The following is a 21736-nucleotide window of genomic DNA, read 5'->3' as shown; positions in this document are numbered from 1 at the left end:
CTGAGCAGTAGTGGTCAGACCTCTACTGGTACTTAGAAATTCAGAATCTTGAATTAGGTGGATACCAAGTGAACACAAACTGAAATAAGTCAGGGCTTCCACTGAGCCTTCCAATAAGCCTTGGAATCCACTGGGCTAAATTAAGACACAGAGACATCAAATTCATATTTGGACAGCAATAAACAGTGTAGCAGGCCTGGAATGATCATTGAGTAGAGCTGTGGGGAAAGGTGAAGCTAAATTGGAAGACTGGGGAGTGTGTTGTTTTGGGTTTCTGCTTCATCCTCCAAGGGCATTGTCTTCTTTTAGAGAGATGGATCTCATGGCAAAAAGGCAGATGGATGAGTATATGTAGAGGGAGTAGAAAGGCTGAGACCAGTTAGGAATCCGTTGCAATTTTGCAGGAGTTAAATGCCAAAGGCCCAAAATGTACTGAAAACAGGAAGACAAGATAGATTGGAAAGGCAGTTAGAGGTAGTACCAATAGGTCTGTGTCGCTGATTGGGTGTGGGGAGGCAGGGAGAAACTTCCACGACAGGGTGGATGATGCCTATACTAGCTTTAGGACACGTTGAGTTTGCATCTCCAATTTAAAGCCTTTTTTATTTGGGGGGTAATTTTACCTGAAAGGGCCTGGCATAGATTATGAAACACAACAACTGCACATGTTAGCTTCTTTCTTAGAGGAAAGAAACAAACTTCTTTGTTAACAAAGACAGTTTAGGTGTTTTAGTAACTACACTAACCAAGAACATTTAAAAACAAATCATGTTAGCTCATAAGGATAAGCTGGGGGCACCCTTCCCCTGGAGTCTGACAGAGGCTTGGGATGCCGGTAAAGTAAGACAGAGAATGTGTCCCATTCTCCCCTTTGAAGGAAAATGGGTCACTCCTCCTCCTTCCACTTCAGCTGGTATCAACTCAGATATTCAGTTCCAAGGCTCTGGGATTCTCAGTATTAAAATTTGTTTTCTTGTTTATTTACCTGGCATATGCGATGTTTCAGTATTTTGTGATTTTTTTAAAGCATTAATCACACCTTATATAGCATAACAAAAGACATTCCTAAGGTTCCTGTGTGATTTGCTCTTGTGGTTTTAAATTTCTGACCAAAAATTTATAAAAATTGGCAGTGGAGTGCCTTCCTTCATTAATAGAATTATTACTGTAATGGTGAAAAATATCCTTCCTATCAAAATGTTGCCTTCATTTAACAAATATTTATTGAACACATATTATGTCACGGCACTATAAAATGAGCAAACATCCCTGCCACTTGAGGGCTTGTATCCTGGTGGAGAAGACAGTGTTTAAGATAAATATACTATAGTGTTAGAAGTCAGTAAGTTCTGAGGAGAATAAAATAGAGCAGGGTCGTGGGGACTGGAAGCGTGGGAAGGGGTAACATTTTATATAGGCTAGTTTTTTTTAATTTGCCCCAGTTCACCATGTTGTGGACAGTGCTGTTATCCCCTTGGACTATGAGCAGCCTGGTACAGTGCTGAGTGGCCCAGCCTAGTGGTCAGCGTGACCAGGTTTGCAGACCAGGTAGCTTCCCAGAACAGAAGTCTTCTCATCCATAAAATAAGGTTCCTTTGGCCTCCGAAATCTCATTTATAGTCTGCAAATTAATTTTTAAGTAAAAAAACGAGCCTTGTTAGAGCCCAGGCAATCAAACTTTGTTTAGTTCTCCACTCACTTATTCTACAACACTGTCCTCTATTAAAATACAAACTCTATTATGGTAAGACTCTTTCCATTTGGCAGTAAATAGGAGTCTTCTCTCCATGTGCAGTGTATTGTTTTTGTTTTGCTTCCCATTTGGTTATAGGACAAATGTATTTGAAAGCTAACCTGTTTCGAACGTTTTCTCCACATTTTTGATCAGTAAGAGAGAGACCTGAGTTTAGAAAAAGTTACTGATATGGGGAACTTAGGGAAATACGTATATATGCAGATATGTATGTATGTATGTATATGGACAAATCTTTTCAGTAATGAATTGTCTCATGTCAATTACTAGTTTGCTTCTATGCTATCTTAATTTTCTGAATGGAACGTGGTTAGTATGTATGTAGAACAGAAATGAAAATGCCATTTATTATAGAACCGGTTGACCTTTTTACAGATTGACAACTTCTCATCTTCCCTGACAAATACTCAATCAGCACTTCAGTCTATTAAAAGCAGAACTCATTAACATGCATAAACTAGCAGCCTGATCTAGTTATAATGCATCTTTAATGTGTGACTTATACAGCGTAGTGTAGGTCCTCAGTCTTGTAATAAAACGTAGAGTAGCCTCCAGTGAGCAACAAGGTTCCGAGATCAATTTAACCTGGGTAAAACCTTTATCCATAAAAACTGTCATTAGGAATGACTAACATTTCACTAATTAGCTCACCATTTACAACCCATAAGCTTCTCACAGATGGTGAATGTTTATAAACACCCACAGATGTGTGCACAGCTGACTCCCAGTTATCCGCAGGAGTAGGGGACATAGATAATTTAGATTCGCTTACAATGCAAACCCCTCATTTTAGCTAGTTTCAAGCTCCTTTCTCTTTGGACTTTTTACCACAGCTGTTAATGAAGTAGCAAATTAACTAATCTTATTTCAGCTTCTCCTCTTACTGATGCATATACCCCCTGGTGAAAGCACTAATATGTACAAATGTGATCACAAGATGGCTGGCAAGAGGATGAAAATGGGAAGTTCACGCTTAGATGAATATGTGGAGCATGGAAAATCATCAGATATGTTTGTAGCTGTGTGTCTAGTAAAAGGTTTCAAGTTGTGAAAGCACAGCAAGGTTCCCATTCCAACAGTGTTAAACCTAAACTCCCAGAAATAGAAGAGAATATCTTCTTAAATTTGAGAAAAAGGAAAGGACACCATTTCCCTTTCCCATCAGGCAGTCTGATCCTGTGTTAATTGTTTCTTTTCCAATAACTCTGTAATTTGGTCTCAAGTTTGCATTGTAACTTAAGCCTCTTTACTGTCTGGTGCTGAATTAAGATGAGGAGATGTAAATATGATAAGTTGAGTACCATGAAGTTATTTATTTCCCTTATTTTCTTCAGTCTAAAGAGTCTTAGATCTTGCTCTTCTCTTGTAGGTTCTTAATCTGAAACTTTTCTTCATTCTCCTTTGTGCACTGGGCTGTATTTTACTTGTCCAAGCAGTTTAAAGGCATTGTTTGATTGAGCACACCCAGAGTCAGGAGTCATGTGGAGATAACTGAGGTCCACAGACCATTTACAGCAGTGCTCCCCAACCTTTCTGGCACCAGGGACCAGTTTCACGGAAGACAGTTTTTCCACGGAAGGGGGGTGGGGGGATGGTTTCAGGATGATTCAGGCGCATTACATTTATTGTGCACTTTATTTCTATTATTATTACATTGTCATATATAATGAAATAGTTATACAACTCACCATAATGCAGAGTCAGTGGGAGCCCTGAGCTTGTTTTCCTGCAACTAGATGGTCCCATCTGGAGGTGATGGGAGACAGTGACACCCGAAGTCTGTTGCTTATGTCTAGTCTACTCCGTAAGATGCAGCTTAATTGTCACTTGCCACTCACTGATAGGGTTTTGATATTAGTCTGCAGGCAATTGATTTATTATGGTCTCTGTGCAGTCAAACCTCTCTGCTAATGATAATCTGTATTTGCAGCTGCTCCCCAGCGCTAGCATCACCTCCTCAGCTCCACCTCAGGTCATCAGGTATTAGATTCTCATAAGGAGCACACAACCTAGATCCCTCACGTGAGCAGTTTACAATAGGGTTTATGCTCCTATGAGAATCTAATTCTGCCGCTGACCTGATAGGAGGCGGAGCTCAGGCGGTAATGTGAGCAATGGGGAGCAGCTGTAAATACAGATGAAGCTTCTCTCACTCGCCCTCGGCTCACCTCCTGCTGTGCGGCCCGGTTCCTAACAGACCATGGACTGGTATCAGTCTGTGGCTCAGGGGCTGGGGACCCCAGATTTACAGAATAAGCTGTGAAGGGCAACCATTTTGCTTCCCAGTGACCTGCAGGATATGTACCATGTCTTCAGGCTGAGGTATTCATAAGTTAATACAAGCTGTTTCCCAGAGTTTCCTTACTCGAGAAACATTGCTTTATTTTAGCTTATTGAAGAGGAAAATTAACCATTCCATAACAGCATGTTAGAAATATCCAAAGGAGTTTAAAGAAGAAATTTTATAAATTTTATAATTTTATAATTTATAAAATTAGTGTCAAGAACATGAATGGCAAAAGAACGTGGCACCGGCATCGAGGAAAGTAATGTTGCCCCACTGGAGCTCTCCAGTAGATCTGTAACTTTTCAGATAAAAGATACATTAGTTTTTGTTGTTTTTTCATTGGGGAGAATTTGTAAGTGCTAACAGGTTCTACAGGAAACTTACTGGATATTTCCCCAGTAAGAAAAGAGACTGGGAGCTCAGTGCTTTGAGATAGAGAGATCCTTCTATGTATACCTGTCTTCAACAGTTGCCATCTGACTTTAACAGGTGGTGCCCTTCACTGAGATAAGGAACACCAGGACAAGATGAAGTTTGGGGGAAATGGTGATGAAGTATTTGTAGGACACCTGAGTTACCATGTCTAGTGAATGACTGGGTATGATCTAGGGTGCCCAACTCATCCCAGTTTGCCTGAGCCTTTCCCAGTTTTAACACTGTAAGCCCTGTATTCCAGGAAACCCCTTAGTCTTTGGCAAATGGGGATTGTTGGTCACTGTAGCCAGAGCTCAGGAGTAGAGCTTGTGCTCTGGTGATGGAAGCTTGGAGTTCGCAACATGCAAAGCTGTGGGAGTTAAAATGCCAGTGGAGACTGTGAGGAATGGTGTACGTGTAGGCAGAGGAAGAGGTGCCGGGAAGAGAGTGTGAGAAGGAGTCGCCGTGGAGGTGGGAGGGGAACTAAGAAATTCTGGTATCATGAAGCCCAGGGAAGAGACCATTTCAAAGGAGAAAGGGTAGTCAATATTGTCAAATGCTGCCAAGAGATCACAGAATAAACAGACTGACAATTGTCCCATTGACATCAGCCCTAAGGAGAGAGGAGAGGGTTGTTAAATGAGTATGGGAAGGGAGGCTGAGATGTAAGAAAGGCAGTAGCTAGAGGGGTTTGGTGTCGAGAGGGCAAAGCATGTGTTTGAATTTGTTTAATTGTAGGTTGGGGAAAATGAGGAAGGAAAGGAGGTTGGGGAAGAATGATACTCAATAGAGCAAGGTCCTGAGGGCAGCTGGAAAGAGTGTGGAGGATGAGATATCAGCACAGGTGGAGGAAGTTGTCTTGGAAAGTGACATGCTCTGCTAATGTGATGAGTGGGAAGGAGAAAAAGCTGGGCCCAGGTGCAGATACATTTGTAGATTTGATGGTAGGAAGTTGTTTTCTTCATCAAGTAGTTTCTATTTTATATATGAAATAGAGCAAGTGCTCTGCTGAGGAAGGGTAGTCGGTTGAAAGCCTTGAAAGAAGCATTGAAACAGCCCCTCTCAGGGAGTGGAAGTGAGAGCCTCCAGGTAAAACATAGATGGTGTGTTGGATAGTACTAAGAATCCAGTTGAGGTTGGTAGCTGTGATTATGTCCCAGCCCTGATCCTGCAGTATTATTTTTCACCACAGTTATTCAGCAGCTAGTGTGTAGTGCCAAGAAGATAGAATTTTCAGTTCATTTAAGTTTCACCAGTAGTCTGAGAAAGGACCGTAATGGAGGAGGAAAATAAGATATTGGCCAGTGAACCGTGGTCAAAGTGATGAACCACGGATAGGCAAGAAAGTGAAGACAGTGGGGCCAGGGTGTAGGAGATTTCCGTGGATAGATGACAGGACGAGGGTTAGGGGGAGGGAGAGGGACAAAGAGAGAGAAAATAAGGACAAATGGCTTGTATGAATCCAAATTAATAGAAATAAAATAGTTGTGGATGGTAGTAAAGTTCAGATTATGGATGTGAGGGTGGGTGATGGAAAGTAGGGAGAAAGGATTCATCCCTGGAGATGAGGGAGGTCAAGGAACTCATTTGCTGTTGGATTAGTAGTTCACATGGAGTTGAATTCATGCAGGATGATGGCAAGACTTGACTGGCAGAGGAAGACTGAATCAGGTGACAAAGTCAGATGACAAAGAAGTATGAGAGGATGAGCAATGTCAGCTAGAAGGGGGCAGGGAGATCATCCCTCCAGTTTTCCAGTTGCAATGAAAGGAGTGTTCATTGAAGACATCAAGATAGTAGAGAAGTTGCTTATGTTAATAAATACTGGAAGAAATAGGGATCAGAAAGAACTTATCTCTTAGATGGAGTAACTGAGAATGATCGTGATAGTGGTTTGACTGGCCTCAAGGTTTTAATCCAACTGTAACAGTTGTCCAGTAGGTGGCTTGTAGGGAGGGACCAGGAGGCCACTGCAGACTGGACTGATTCTAGTATGTCCAGGTGCTCCTGGTCCTGGGAGAAGGAAGATGTCTCTGGCCTCTCCCTATAAGGAAGGAGTCATCAGTGACCTGCATCTCATTTATCACCTGGTTCTGGAGAAAGGTGCCTGGCTCCCAGTGAATTTGGGGAGGCCTAATCTGTGCTTGTTGGTTGAGTTCCCAGCTATGAAAGCCACTGTCTCTTTGTGCCCTGAGGCATTTCCTAAAGCAACTCTAAGTACAGCTCAACAAAGCTGAGGGTCTGAGTACTTCTCAGTTATCACACAACGCAGATGCAGAGTATCTAGAGGATCGTAGTATCAGTGTGTCACAATACAGAGGGTCAAGAAAAGTGAGTGTAATGGAAAGAATGTCAGCTTCAGAATCAAAAGATTTTGGTTCAAACCTCCCCTTTGCTACCTACCTGTTGTAGGGCTTTTGGTGCATTACTTTACCTCTGTGGGCTTCAGGTTCCCTGGCTTTAAAATGGATCTGATAATAGCTACCTTGCAGGGCTGGAGACTTATATCAGAAAATCTAGGTAAAATGCTCCACACAGATCCTAGTACATGGGCATTCAATGATGTTTCCTCATATATCTAACTCACATTTAGTTTATGTTCGTTTTGTTATGCATTTTTTCTTTTCTAAATAAAATTGTTCTCAAACTTACCTAATATCAGTTTTTATTTAGGGGCTTCTGTATTCATTTTGTCAGCTTTTTGTAGCTGAGGGAAAAACTTCCATTGTTCTATTGAGAGAGTTTAGCACATTTTTGCCTCCAGTTTCTTTGCAATTGTTAATGAGTTAATCAAAAGTTCAGTTGTCTCCCATTTTCTTTTCTTTTCTGTGTTATTTGCTTTCTCAAAGCATATGTCAATTCCTTTTCCTCCTCACTTTCCACTCATTCAGACTTGCCTTATTATCTTTTCTGACTTCCTTTCTTTCAAAAATATGTTGCTGTTAACCTGATTAGGATTTTTAAATATCTTCAGTTTGTAATATTAATGTAATAATTCCTGCATCTGATTGGGAAAGGAATACTACATTTGTGCAGAAGAAATCTGTATTTCTCCTTTGAAATGAACTGAAAAAATAATGAATACTTAATACTTTGAACCACAAATTCATATTCGAAATGAGCCTAGAACCTGAATCTAGTAAAATTACTTTGGGCAGGATTGGCAGTAGTGAGGTGGCACTTGACTAAGAACGTTCTTGGCACCCAAAATACTAATACACAAATTTCCACTGTTTACTGTGCTATCTATAGGGTCATGTGTTTTAAAGTACAAATAAAACCTATCTTCAGAAATTTAAGTGCAAATACAAGTACAGGTACCAAAGAATAACCCCTGAAATCATCACTGGGCAGCCATAGCTATACCTCTAACCTACTGTCTCTGTATTAAGCAATTTCACACCACTTGGCTTTCTTTTTTGGAACATTCGTCATACAGGTAGCGACGAATTATGTGTTGAAATTGCCCTAAGACTGCAAGTCCCGTGAGAACAGGGCAGGGCCTGGTTTTAGTGCCTGCCACATATTCCTTGGTGCACACTTGTAAGATTGAATTGAACTACAGACTTTATAGTTTTATATTTCCAACTACTTCCTGGACAAAAGAGTTTGACTATTCTGCCAGCACCTCAAAATCAGTTCATCTAAAACCTACCTTGTCATGTTCCACATAAAACCTGATTTTTATGTTCTCATTTTGGGTTAACGATACCACTGTTTTCCCAGTCACCCAGGCTTGACACCTTCACACTGTGCCAGCTTTAATCATAGTGAAGTCCAATTTTGATTATTTCACACCGTTCAAAAACATTCTATGGCAGTTCTTCAGCCTTGAATCCAAGCTCCTTCAGCCTCCCTTCCTGACCTTATTTTCCCCTTCTTCCAGTATGCACCATATGCTGCTGTCACAGCATGACTGGTGGTTCCCTCTGGGCCCCATTCACTCTTCCAGGTACCGCTGGTTGAGAGTGGCCTCTCATGGCCTCAAGTCCGTTTGTCCCAGCTTCTCCTGAAAGAAAATTCCTGCAAAATCACCTCTATTCCCTAGCTTAGCCTCCCCTTGATTCTTGGTATTGAATAAGCATTTTTATTTTCTCTCTCTGAAATCATTTCACTCTTTGTTCAAAAACTTCATGAGGAACAAAGCCATTGAAAAGTCTTTTCAGATTTTTCTAATATATGAAAATATTAAAACAAGTTTAAAATACATCTAATATATTTTCAACAGGAAGTAAGCAATTGCCGAGCTTAAGCACTGTCAGACTAATTTCTCAGGATAAAATGAAGCTCTTGTGGGTGACAAGTTAAGCTTCTGCTTAGAATGGTGGTGTTCTACAGTGTAATTAACCTTTTCCTCTGTGGGTTACTCTGTGATTATAGGGTCATGGGTGTTCACTGTGAGTGATAGTCACATCTTGTTAAATGTCATTATCATTTCACGTCTACATATGTATTTAAATAGATACATTATTTTTCCCCAGACACTCTGTACTTTTGCATCTGAAGACCTCTGTTCAGCACCCTCAGCCCTGTACAACACACAACTTTGGCAGCGTTCTTTTTGCCAGGGAGTCAATACTGGTTTTAAATTTTGTTTTCTTTAGTAATTGTTAGAAAAGGTCACTGTGAACAAGCTAATCAGAGTTGGTCACTTGGATACTTACATGGGAGATATTTTAACAAACATTTAACACAGAAAGAATGATTAGTTAGTGCCATTCTTCAACATCATGTGGTGGAGTAATTGCTAAGCAGGAAGTCAGGAAATTTATCCTCTGCTTTGTAGCTAATAGCCGTGAGTGATCATAGAAAGGTCTGTACTCAATGTCCTCATTGATAAGTGATTGGCTTTTTTCACTTACTATGTTTTGGATATGGTCCATATCAACAATTTAAATATGCTTCATTATTTTTTCCTCATCTCAGCATATTTTAGTATATGAATGTCATAGTTTATTAAGTCTGTCTCTTGCAGATGGGCATTTAGGTCATTTTCAATCACTTGTTATTATAAACATTGTAATAAACATCCTTGTACATATGCCCTTGCACTCATGAGTTATAAGTAAGATAATTTTCTTAGAAAAAAATCATTTCATCAAATGGTATGTGCAGTTTTATTTCTGATACAGATTGCCAAATTGCATTCCCAAGAGGTTGCATTAGTTTTATATTTCCACCAATAATGTGTGGAATGATCTGTTTTCCAACCTTTACCAATTATCCTCAGTTGTTATTATTGCCATGCTGATAGGTAAAAATGATCTCTCATTGATGTACTTGGAAAATCTTTAATTATGAATGACGTTGTGGGTTGTATCCTCTATATAAAAGCCCTATTTGTTTGTCTTTATGATGGATTTCCTGAACACATTAGTTGCCTGATTTTTTGTTATTTTTTTATTGATGATTTTTTTTTTTTTTCCTGAGTCATAATGTTCTTTATTTCAAGAAAATCAGTTTTAGGGAATACCTGTTTTCAATTTTTTTTTTTTCCTGGTTTCTCCTTTCATTGTTTATGTGTAGACTTTGTTCTTATTGTTCTTGTGATTTATAGACATTTATTATAGTACAAACTATATGACATTTGGGTATTCAGATTTTTCCCAGGAAAATCGTCTCCTTTCAGAACCAATGAAAAATATACTTTTCTATACTGTCTGCTATATTTTGCAATTTAATTTTTTCATGTTGAAATAGTTGATCCACTGGGATTTATTTTGGTGTAAATAGCAGGGTGGGATCCAAATAAACTACCATCATAGTAGTTATTGAATCTTTTCTTATCCTCTACTGATTTGAAATGCCACATTTATCATGAATCATGAATTGAGTTTTCTTAGTCAATGTGAAATTCAACCATGAATTTCGTTTCAATACTCAATATGAACTGCCAAGAGCAATATATACTATACATTATTTTCCAAGCATATCTGACAACAGAACCGCCCTACTTCCCCCACAGTACACATACATGGACACACACACAGAGCTTCTCATGGGTCTAGCGTTCTGTGGTACACATTTTGGGAAATTCTGTCTGTCTGATTGAAGTTGTGTTTTGGTGTATTTTTTTTTTTAATGTTGGATGTCTATTTAATACAGCACAACTAAGTTTTTGCTATAATATTTCGTAATGACAAACTCATTCATTGACTATATGGTTTCTTTAAATTTTGTGCCTTAAGTGTGCTTACATTCTAAAAGTGGTTGTGCCCTTTTTATTTGAGAGGAGAATTAAGTGAGCAGACAAGTAACTTATTTTTCTGGAATTTGGTCAATTGTTTATATTAGTTTTTAAAATGAAAGAACTTTCATAAAAAATTCCAGAAGAAGGTAAATTAGATATCTTCATGAGTTAGGCTGAATGACTATGATGCCCAAATCACTTTCTTACAACAGAATCTAGATCATAAGAAATTTGGAGATTAAAAGTTAATAACAATACACAATACACTTTGATTTATATATAACAGTATATTTATTTTACCGCTTTTTCTTAGTGGTTTGTATAATTAGAATAGAACCATGCTTTATATATGACATCCAGTAATGGATTTTTTTTTTCTTTTTGAGACTGGAGAGTTCATATAAGAAAAATTCTTTATTTTACAAATATCTCTATAACTCTACTTACTATAAGACATGAAATCATTTAGATTCCAATCTGAATACAATGTAATAAATAGTATAATAATTATGGTTTACACATTCAAATGTATCTGCAAAATAGTTTTCACTCAAGCTTTGAAAAATATAGCCTTATATTTTATCCAGAGCAACTAAAAGAATGGCCCCGTGGTCTGTGCTCAGAGTTATGATGACTGTCACAGGTCCAAGCATATTCAAGGTAGCGAGAAGGGGTAGCAACGTGCGATGGCAGCCACAGCTGTCACAGCTCCGGTAGATATTCAAGATAGGAGGAAGGGGGAGAGTGGCTATCAGCATCTGCCTCTTCTGTTTCTAGCAGCACCATACAGGTGATCACTTACACTTTATCAGTCAGAAATGCATCATAGGGCCACCCTCAGCTTCACTACAAGGAAGCTTTGGAAAATGAGGTTTTAACTTTTCCAGCCTCTGTAGTGGAAGCAGACAAAGAGAGGGTAGGGAATGGATGTGTTGCACTGGCCATTCAGCAATGTGTGCCATATTAGTGAAAAAGAAGAGTCATCATAATATTAAAAATAATAGTAATATTTGTTGAAGCCTTACTGTGTGTGAGGCATTATCCTAAGCTCTTTACATGTATTAGCTCACTTAATCCTCACAACAGCCTTTTGAGGAGCGTACTGTTATTATCCCCATCTTATAGAGGAGGAAATAGGGAGGCACAAGATGGTCTTTAAGGGGCACACAGCTGGCAAGAGCCAAGATTTAAGCCCAACACTTTGGCTCCTTGACTTTGCTCTTAAGTTTCTTTTGGAAAAAAGAAAAACAACCTTACTTCATTGTAAAAGATTCTCCATTTTTCCTTCTAACTTGTAACAGGAAATATATTTAATTCAAGATATGCAAATACTGAAGAATACTGAATAAAACCAGAAATATTAAAGTACTGGGTTTCTAAATATAAAATTCCACTTCTCATGGTTGAGCCAGTCATTATAATATACAAGAGAACTGTTCTAATTATCGTTTTATCATGAATGAAAATTGGCTTTCTAATTCCCTTGACTCAAATAAATTTTCAGTTTCACATCTAGATTAAGACATGTTCGAAGATGTTGTTTTGTGTTATTCCTGTCTTTTTGCTGTCTAGGTTAAGTAGTATTTTGAGCTTTGTTCTAGAAGGTTAAAGACTGAACTAGGTTAGCAAGTAAATCAAATACAGCTTTGTCCCCAGAAGGTCTATAACTAGCAGCATGAACAGTAAATTCATGTAATTTTGTTGGGGCAACTGTCTTGTGTTTCTTTTAGAAAGAGGTGGGTTAAATTCTGAGTCTCTGAATTTTGAGTATCAGCTGCACACTTTCAACAATTCTTTGGAGAAACTGAGCTTTCCTTCCCTATCCTCTTGCCAAATTCCAGGTGGTTATTATATGTCTTACTACTACTAAAGTCATATCAAATGTGATGAGACTTAAAGAAAGTGTGCCAGAGACTGTGGGAGTGAAAAGGGGAGCTCTGGAAGCACGTGCAAAGTGAACACAATGGAAAATGGTCACAGGTTGAGAACAGTTGGTTCTTCCTAAAATCCCCTTTGCATATTAGCTTGCCATGTGGCTTCCCCTCAGCTCTTTCCTTATGTCTAACACATATCCTTCCTAACAGAACTCATGCTCTGCCATAACATCAGTAATGATCAGTAAAGATTAACTGTTATTAAGTTCTTATGATGTGCCAGGCACTCTGCTGAGTGTCACACATGATTTATCTCCTTTAATCCTCCCAATAATATTATGAAGTAGGCGCTATTATTAATCACACATCAAAGTTGAGGAAAAAAGAATGGAGGTTAGTAAGGTTAAGTAATTTGCCCAAAGCCACACTGATTTCTAATTGGAAAGCCAGAATTTAAATACAGGTTGTCTAAATTCAAAACTTGTGTTCATTACCATTTCACTATGCTTATGTTCTTTTCTATAGCTTCCAGTATGACCAGTATGCTTCTAAGTTCAACTTGTTAGTATAATTAATTCCTCTCCCCGAAGTTTTAAACCTGTGAAACCATCATCCTTCTAGACACCTTTAATCACCTGCAGTTGGATATCTCATGAAGATCTCAACATATCCAAACTGAATTCTTCTCTTGTCTCAGCCCCGTTCTACCATGAAACAAAAATAATTCAGTACTTGGTGAATAATACCAACATATATCCAACTGGCCAAACCAGATACGTGGAAATTAGCCTCGACTTCATTTTTTAGTACTCACATTCACGCAGACCAAGATTTTTCCGTTTTTCCTCCTTTCTCTTTTCCTTTTTCACCTTCTGTTCTTTACCTGATTCCCACAATCGCATTTTGCCTGGACTTAAACCAGGAAACCTGCCTTCTCCTTATTTTCCTTGCCCTTTGTCTTGTCTCTTCTCAGAGTGATCTTTGTAAAGTAGAAATTTGACCATGTTAATTCTTCATTTAAAATAAGTTAATGGCTCCCTTCCAAACTCCACAGTCTGGCATGTTCTTCAGCGCTTGGTGATTTGGCCACTACCTGTCTCCTCAGCATCACCTCTCAGTAACCCCTACTGTAACCTGCCCTCCTTTCCCATGGACATGAGAGTTCTCCCAAGTGTTTCATGTCCCCTGTACAGCTTTTCTGTGAACTCTGCAGAGCCTTCCCTCTTCAGGAAGCTCTGGCAAATGTAAAGACTCCTTTAAGTCTTAGGTCTTCAGGAGGCCTTCTGTGACGGCTTTCCCTTCTCCCTCTGCCCTATGCCAGGTGTCCTTCCTGGGTGGAGATCTCCATCACAATGCTCATCATTGTATATTGGACCATTTGTTACCTGTCTTCTTCCCCTTGTCATAGGAAAGCACGTTAAGGTCAAGAAGCAACTTCTTTCTCTCCTCTTCCTCCTTCTTGGTTGCCTCTTCCTGTCAGGAATTTTCTAGTTTCTTTGTGTTTATCAGTGTGATTTCCACACATTCCTAAATGAAATACAGTAGGCTTATAGCAAAATAAAATACACTCTCCTTCACCGTCTCAACTTCCTCCCCTTTCCCAGAGGCAACCACTTTTAATTCTTAGTGGGTTTTTTTTTTTTCTGATATTTACCTCTTCCTTATTTCTAGATAATGTACTTAGATTATTATTTGTCAGTTTTTCATTTTAGTCATTGAGTTCCTAAGTGGTAGAAGGTTTAGTTCCCTTATACCCTCTCCCCGCTTATACTTTCCTCGTATACCCCTTCTCCTTTACCTCTGCTGTCTTCACGTTATAATGTTATCATACCTGATGGTCAAACGAATAGCCAGTGTTTATAATAGTGCAATGGTGTAAATATTCCTCACCCCTCCAGTTAGCATGCCATGATTACTTCCTATTGGACAACAATATTATTTCTAGGTTTATACTAATATCTTTTTTAAAAATGTGCTGGGTATTTGTGTATATATACCTGTCACTGTTTTATCCAAATTCTCTGACAGGTCTGTGAAATAAGGAACAATCCTTTTTCCAAATGGTCAACCCAGCAGATTTGCTTTTAGTTTCTCAGCCACTGTTCTCTCCTATGGCCCAGTTGTCTCCCATGTGATCTCCTTAGCAGATCCCCCTCTGCCTGTCCTCACATCCTCTTGATTCTCCTTTAAAAATATCTCATCCCTACCTCTCCCTTCTCCATTTCCCTTGATGCTGTGCGACTTCTTAAAATACGATTTACAAATTAAACAAGGTGATATGTTATTCACACAAAGCACAGCTTTGACTATTGCAGTTAGTCTATTTATTTAAAAGAGTTTTAACAGCAGGAGAGAGACTATAATAAAGATTTTGAATATCAATTGACTTGTAGTTAAAGAAGTTGAATTCTAGTCTACAATAAAAATGGCTAGTTTTTATTTCTCTGGTTTGTATTAGAATAATGTAAATATGAGTCCTTTAAATACTTTATTGTACCTCACTTTTGTTTTTATTTATAACTTTTGCCTTTGAACCTGCTATCTCTTCTGCCAGGTATGCTTTTCCCACCCCGGTCCCTGCCATGGTCAAATCCTGCTTGTTCACCAGGTCATAATTCACTAGGAAAACTTACATCTCCGATAGAACCCTCCCATAGCTAGCACACTGTTCTGCTTCTGGAGAGCTGAAAACGTTTCTTGTTAATTCTTGGGATCTAGATATCCTTCATGCCTAGTAATGTTCTGGCGCATCATAGCCCTCAATAAACATGTGTCAAATGAATATTCTAAATGCATTTTCAGCGTTTGGAAAAACATCTTCATTTTATGTCTCCATCTTACACATTGGATTGTTTTAAGAGTCTACCTGTATTTCTGATCAGAGCTTCCCTTAGAAATGATGTTATTAATCACATATGCTATTAAAGAGTTACTTAATTTATAATGGATCTAAAACAATGCTGAAAACCTAATCAGATATTACATAAACTCCCTATAGTGCACTATGGAGTTCATTTATGAATTTATTTCCCTACATTTTCTATCTCTTAGCAATTTACCACTGCTTTCATTTGTATGATCTCATTTGATCCTCTCATCAACCCTAGATAGGTATTATCTCTATTACACATGTCAGGAACATGTAGGAACATGTAGCCAGTTGACAGCTCAGACTAGAATGCAGATCTCCTTTCTCTGATACACTATTCTTTCCATTGTGGGAGTGGGGAATGAAGGCCAAGCAAAGCCATTAGCTCTGGGGGACAAGACCGAGGATAGAAGTTCCAGGTAGAGACTGATGGATGGGAGAGAAAATGTTTGTGGAGAATCACAGGCAGTTGCCTTTAGCTGAAGAACAGATTGTGATGTTGGAAACCAGAGATAAGATTTAGAAAGCAGTTGGAGTCAGTGTCAGGGCCAAGAGAAAGAGTTGGGACTTTATATTGTGGGAAGTGAGTGGTATTGAAAATTTTTGACCAGGGGATCATGATTCCGCTTTAGTGCTCTATGGGCTGAATTAGAATTAGGGAGAAACGAGAAGCAACATCATTTTAGGCAACTCATGCGATATTTCAGGTGAAAAATAATTCAGTTCTGGACCACCAACATTAAGTTTAGGCAGAAAAGGAAACAATGGATCACTTCTTGGGATACTGACATGTACATGAGCAAGGTCTGGCAACTGAATGGTTGTGTGAGCCCAGGGAAAGGAGGGAACAAAGCTGTGCTGTTTACAGTGGTGGTGGGAATGTGCTCCCGCTGGTTCCCTCCCCATTGTGACCTTTATTCTTCTACGTGGTGACTCCTTCCAGCTGACCATGCTAGTGCTTCATTTGTTAATATAGTCAGCATACGTTAATGAACACTTTCTTTGCTCGGTGTTAGAGATAAATGGAAACCACAATCCCTGCCCTCGACAAACTCTCTGTGGTAGAAACCATCAAGTAAACAATATTGTAAAGGATTTATTGCTATATGTACCACAAGTCATTAGGACACAGAGGGGCAACCAGTTCAGCACACACAGCTCAGGAAAGGATTCTCAGTTATCTATCTTGAAGGAGAAGGAGTTAGATTGGTGCAGAAAGTGGGAAGGATGTTCTGTGTAAACAAAACAGCATGATCAAAGGCATGAAATTGGGAACGTGGAACTGTGATGTAAGTTGTTTAGTGAGCATGAACATGTCAGCATCTATCTCCTAAGAACAGTGACATTATCCTCCCTGATCATAATATAATTATCAAACTCAGGTAACCAACATTGGTACAATGTAATTACCTAATACCCAGCAAATTTAAAATTTGTCTAATTATCCCAATAATGTCATCTGTGACTTTTTTACAATCCGAGAGCTAATGGAAGATTGTGTGTTGCATTTAGTTGCCATGTCTATTTAATCTCCTCTAAGCTAGAATGCTGTTTCCCTAAGCTTTTCTCCTCTCTTTCTCTTGCTTGGTCTTTCATGATATTGATGATTTTTAAGAAACCAGACCAGTTGTTTCACAGAATGTCGCTCACTTTGGATTTGTAAGATGGTTTCCTTAACGTTTAGATGCAGGTTAAATTTTTTTGTTGTTTGTTTGTTTTTGACCTTTTTTTGGTTTGTTTCTGTTAAAGATGGTTTTAAGCTTTTGTTTATTTATTTATTTATTTTGGCCATGCCGCACGGCTTGTGGGATCTTAGTTCCCCAGCCAGGGATCAAACCTGTGCCCCCAGCAATGGAAGTGCGTAGTCCTAACCATTGGACCTCCAGGGAATTCCCAGGTTAAATATTTTTACACAGTTTATATTGTGTCCATCTCAGTGCATCATTTCAGGAGACAATTATTGTCAGTGTGCCCCATTACTGGTGATGTCAAATTTGATTAGTTGGGTAAGGTGATATCTTTGAGATTTCTCCACACCATGTTCCTCCATAACCTTACATACAATGGGTTTTGTAACCATTGATGATTTCTGCCTAATTAATTCTTACTGTGTGAGTTGTGATATGGTGAATTTTCTGTTTCCCTTATCTATCTCTTATATTAATGGAACTCGGTCCTCTTTATATCTTTGACATCTATTGGTTGACATTCTTATTTAAAGCAGAGCTTTTTCTTCCCCGATATTTAATAAATTTTAAAATTTTCAGCATCAGTATGGATGCATGATTCTTTTTTCCAGTGTGTAATAATCCATTCCCATCATTACCCATTCAGTGCTCAAATTGTCCTAAATTTGGCCAAGGCTATCCTTCAGTCTGGCTCCTCTGCCCTTTTGATATATCCCTGTCTGTCTTTGAGCACTTTCTTATTTTCTGGCACAGTAATATTTTCTCAACTCATTTCATACTTTCTTGATCTCAGTCCTAGAATCAGCCATTTTTCTAAGTATTCCGGTTCCTATTAGTGAGTAATAATATTTAGAAACCAAGATCTGAGGGCCAGCTGTGCTCATTGCTACTGTAGTGTCATTACTTCTAGGCTCTTTTGGGCCACGAAGCTAGAAAAGGCGTTTTTCTTAAAGCTTGATCTTCTATGATACCTTTAGATCCAATCCAGCACTTCATGGTTCTTCCTCTCCTTCTCCCACTCCATAGTTGTATCTCGCATCCCACAGCAAGCATCCCTGTTGCCAACAGCATCAGCATGTTTACCCATCTGCTCAGGCTTATAATACACATGTAATACTTTCACAATCACGTCATCAGTGCCACTAACAGCAGCAAACTTACAAAAGAATGTTCAGTGTTTCCTTTTACTAATGAAATATATTCACAACCTTAAATATTTAGCTTTACCTGGAGTTCTTTTTAGAAAAATTATAGTTGAGTTTGAGTGTAAATTTTCAAAGATAGTTACTAAAGTGTCTGAAATATTTGACATATTTTAATTAAAATAGCCATCAAGCCACTTTAGAATTAAATTAACGTGTAAGTTAACAACCTCCAAATACTCTGTTTCTCACCCACCTGTTTTTGGATTACACCTACGAGGTTTAGTACTTCTCTAAAAATGAAACAGAACCAGATTGAAAAGGGCTGACACATGTTTATATTCACATATCTGTTTATAAACTGTAAATGAATGTGTTATTTGTACTCTACTGCATTCATTTGTCATCTGTTCCCTATAAAGGGATTGCGTTTCAAAAAAAGAAATAAAAAATCCAGAGGAAAATAGTTTTCTAGTACTTTACACATGACGGTATACCAGACATACAATTTCATAGAGAATGCCTGAAAATAACTTCTAAGGGACAAAAAAAATCTTTGGCATTTTCATGAATTTAGGTTGATCCAATAGTTTCTTTGAAGCTTTTTTTTTTAACCACTTCCTTTAAATAACATTTATCATTGACAACTGTAAATAGCTATAGATTATTACAAGATAACCAGATAGAGAGAAATGGCTCTATAACCACATCTTCATCAATTATATACAGAATATCAATTTAAACTAATCATAATGTGATATAATCATTTAGATTTTTGAGAGCCTCTTTTGGTTTATTTTTCATTGTAGAAGACAAACTTTTCATACATTCTGTAAAAGTTTGCAGTGATTGTTCTGTGTCACCTAAAGTCTGGGGACAATTATCCTGATATGAAGAATCAATTGTTGGGAGCACGTTCACAGAAATTAGCCTGGAAATATAATTTTGTATAAGTTTAGACAGCAGAATCTCAATAACGACAACAGAAATACTCTCCCACACCTGGTCAATTTTAGAAAAGGAGCCGATGCCTTGAAAATAACCCATTTCTACGAGGGAAATGTGATTTATGATAACCTGAGACACAGATATGACTAGAACCACCTTCCATTTAAAGTTATTTTGCCACCAGACTATAAAAGCAGTGCTCTGAAGTGAATCAGTCGAACTCGGTTCTCTTTAGTGGACAGTAACACGGACACTAATGAGACAGATTTCATTAAAAGATATTTGATTTATGAGAGAGTTAAGTCATATCATATATTGAAATTGCTGGCTTAGTCCTGGCATCTGATCTTTTTTCCCCCTACCATACCATCACCAGTTTCTGCGCATGCTTTGACATTGCTATGGTAACCCCGAGGGCTGATGGAATTCCTGCATCTCTTTTCACAGAGGGTGATGAGACAGGAGTGATGGATAGTCTGCTGGAGGCCTTGCAGTCGGGGGCTGCCTTCCGCGACCGAAGGAAAAGGACACCGAAGCCGAAAGGTGAACATTACACTTGTTTCCTGTTCCTTTCTAGGGGACTATCACAAAGAACAACCCCCCCCCCACCCAGCACCCCGCGCGCGCCAGCATCCCCCCGCCCCCACTTTTTGTAATTCTTTTAAAGTCATGTGTCAAGAATGCAGAGCTGTGGGCAACAACTCTTCAGAAGTTTTATAAGTTTGTTTAATCCTTCCCTTGCAAGTGTCAGAGAGAGAAGCGTTCCAGTTGGCCAGTGTCAGTAGCGCATTAACAGATCAATGCACTGAACCTGGAAAAGCCTGATTAGTGTGACAGGTCTCATCTAAAGAACCATATGTACCTTATCCCAGTGGAGTTCACAGTAGCATAATTAAATGAGAAGTAAAAGTCATAACATTATTGCTTCAAGTATTTCAGGGTATTGAAGCATTGCTTTGCTTCCAGAAATACTTAACCTTGGAAATACGTCGAATACTGTTATACTTCCTGAGATGAACAGACCTCTATATTAAGATTCTTTTATATATATTTTTTTAACAGATATTCGGCGAAGTCTCAGTCCAGCGTCTCAGCCTGTTCTGAAAGTTTGTAACCATGGTAATAAACTGTATTCATAAATTGCACATTCTCCTTATCTACTTTTATCCTCTTGATCTGTGATTTTAGTAGGTTGCTGTGAAGTTCTCGAGTTTCAGTATGACTAAAATAGTAAAAATGTGTGGATGTACATATTTGCGATGCGATTGTGCACTCATATTTTCCATCCTTCCATTATTGCCTTGAGGTAGTGTCGAGGATTCTTCTTTCAGGTCTCAAGTGCACGTTTTACTTTTAATATTATTATTTGAAGTTATCTCACACATTTCTGATCAGTGTTGTCCAGTGTATCCTTTCAAAAGCATTGTGCTTTCTTAGAACTATTTTAAGTAGTGGATTTGCTTTACATTAAGATACAATTTGAAATATTGAATTGTTACCTGTTTTACTGTACCGTATTTGCCAGTACAGTGTGAAACACTGTGACCAGCATTTTGGCAAAATCTTTAATACAGATGAGCTTCACGTGATATTATTGTGGCGGGATGTGCTAGAATCACTAAAAAGAAGGTGAGTTAACTTAGTCTCCAATATTTATCTGAGACTGACTCCTTTCAGACATCTCTAACTGGCTCCTGAACACGCAACCTCATGGAGCCCTCTTCCTGTCTTCAAGATGCCATTTTGTGTTGATTGGGTTTTGTTTACTTTGGTTCCCTTTCCCTCACTGTTATGTATTACAGGGTTCTGCTTACCTTTCATAGTCAAAGTCAAATTCATCCATCGTGATTGCCGTTTATTCAGTGAGATTGTTACCAAAGTTTACCAGATTTAGAAATGAAAAGATACTTGACAGATTTTTTTCGAGAGTTGTTTTGGGTACAGATGAATTACGTTCTAGAAGTATTAATGTCTGACTGAGTAGAGAAACTTAAGTAGAATTTCTAGGATAACATAAAAAAGAGTATGCGGTAAATAAGAAAAAGACATGAATGTAATGATCTTTTAATAGCTGTGTAGATCCTTACTGCTCAAGGTAAAGTATACATGCTTAATAAATGAGAGAAAAGGTAAAAATCTACACCAAAATTTTAAATAGATCTTTTGACTTTTTTCAATAGTATGTTTTTATTGTTTTGCCTTTTCCTAGTCTAACAATAGGAAGAAAAAATTGTAATAAGTCAGAAAAATTCATTGTGGATAATTAATCCCTAGCTTTGGTTTATTATTTAGAGTCATTGTGATATACTAAATAATGGCAAAAACTGTAGAGGACAGAGAAACTCAGAGAGGCTGAAAACTTTCTTAGAGTACAGAGCTTTTTAGTGACACAACCATAATATAGTTTTGATTTCCATCATGTTTCTTGTTTGATTGAATATAGGTACTTAGATTTTTAAATTATTATTATCAATACAATATATGAAATAAACAACTCAGCCCCCATTGTAAGTCATTAAAGAAAAGACCCACAGCCATGATATGATATGATTATAATGGCATACATATACC

At 38.3% G+C, this 21736-nt stretch overlaps 1 protein-coding gene across 1 annotated transcript in view; it reads left to right on the top strand.

Annotated features, from left to right (window-relative positions):
* DIAPH3 (diaphanous related formin 3) overlaps positions 1 to 21736 on the top strand; it is a 574550-nt gene that overhangs the window by 407726 nt on the left and 145088 nt on the right. The window contains 2 exon segments of the mRNA XM_032611534.1: positions 19613 to 19708; positions 20228 to 20284. Coding sequence (XP_032467425.1) covers positions 19613 to 19708; positions 20228 to 20284 — 153 coding nt within the window.

Source organism: Phocoena sinus, chromosome 18 (genome assembly GCF_008692025.1).
Source record: "Phocoena sinus isolate mPhoSin1 chromosome 18, mPhoSin1.pri, whole genome shotgun sequence".
NCBI classification, from domain to species: domain Eukaryota; kingdom Metazoa; phylum Chordata; class Mammalia; order Artiodactyla; family Phocoenidae; genus Phocoena; species Phocoena sinus.
The sequence above is the reverse complement of the archived record's forward strand: the minus strand, read 5'-3'. Positions and strand labels throughout refer to the sequence as shown.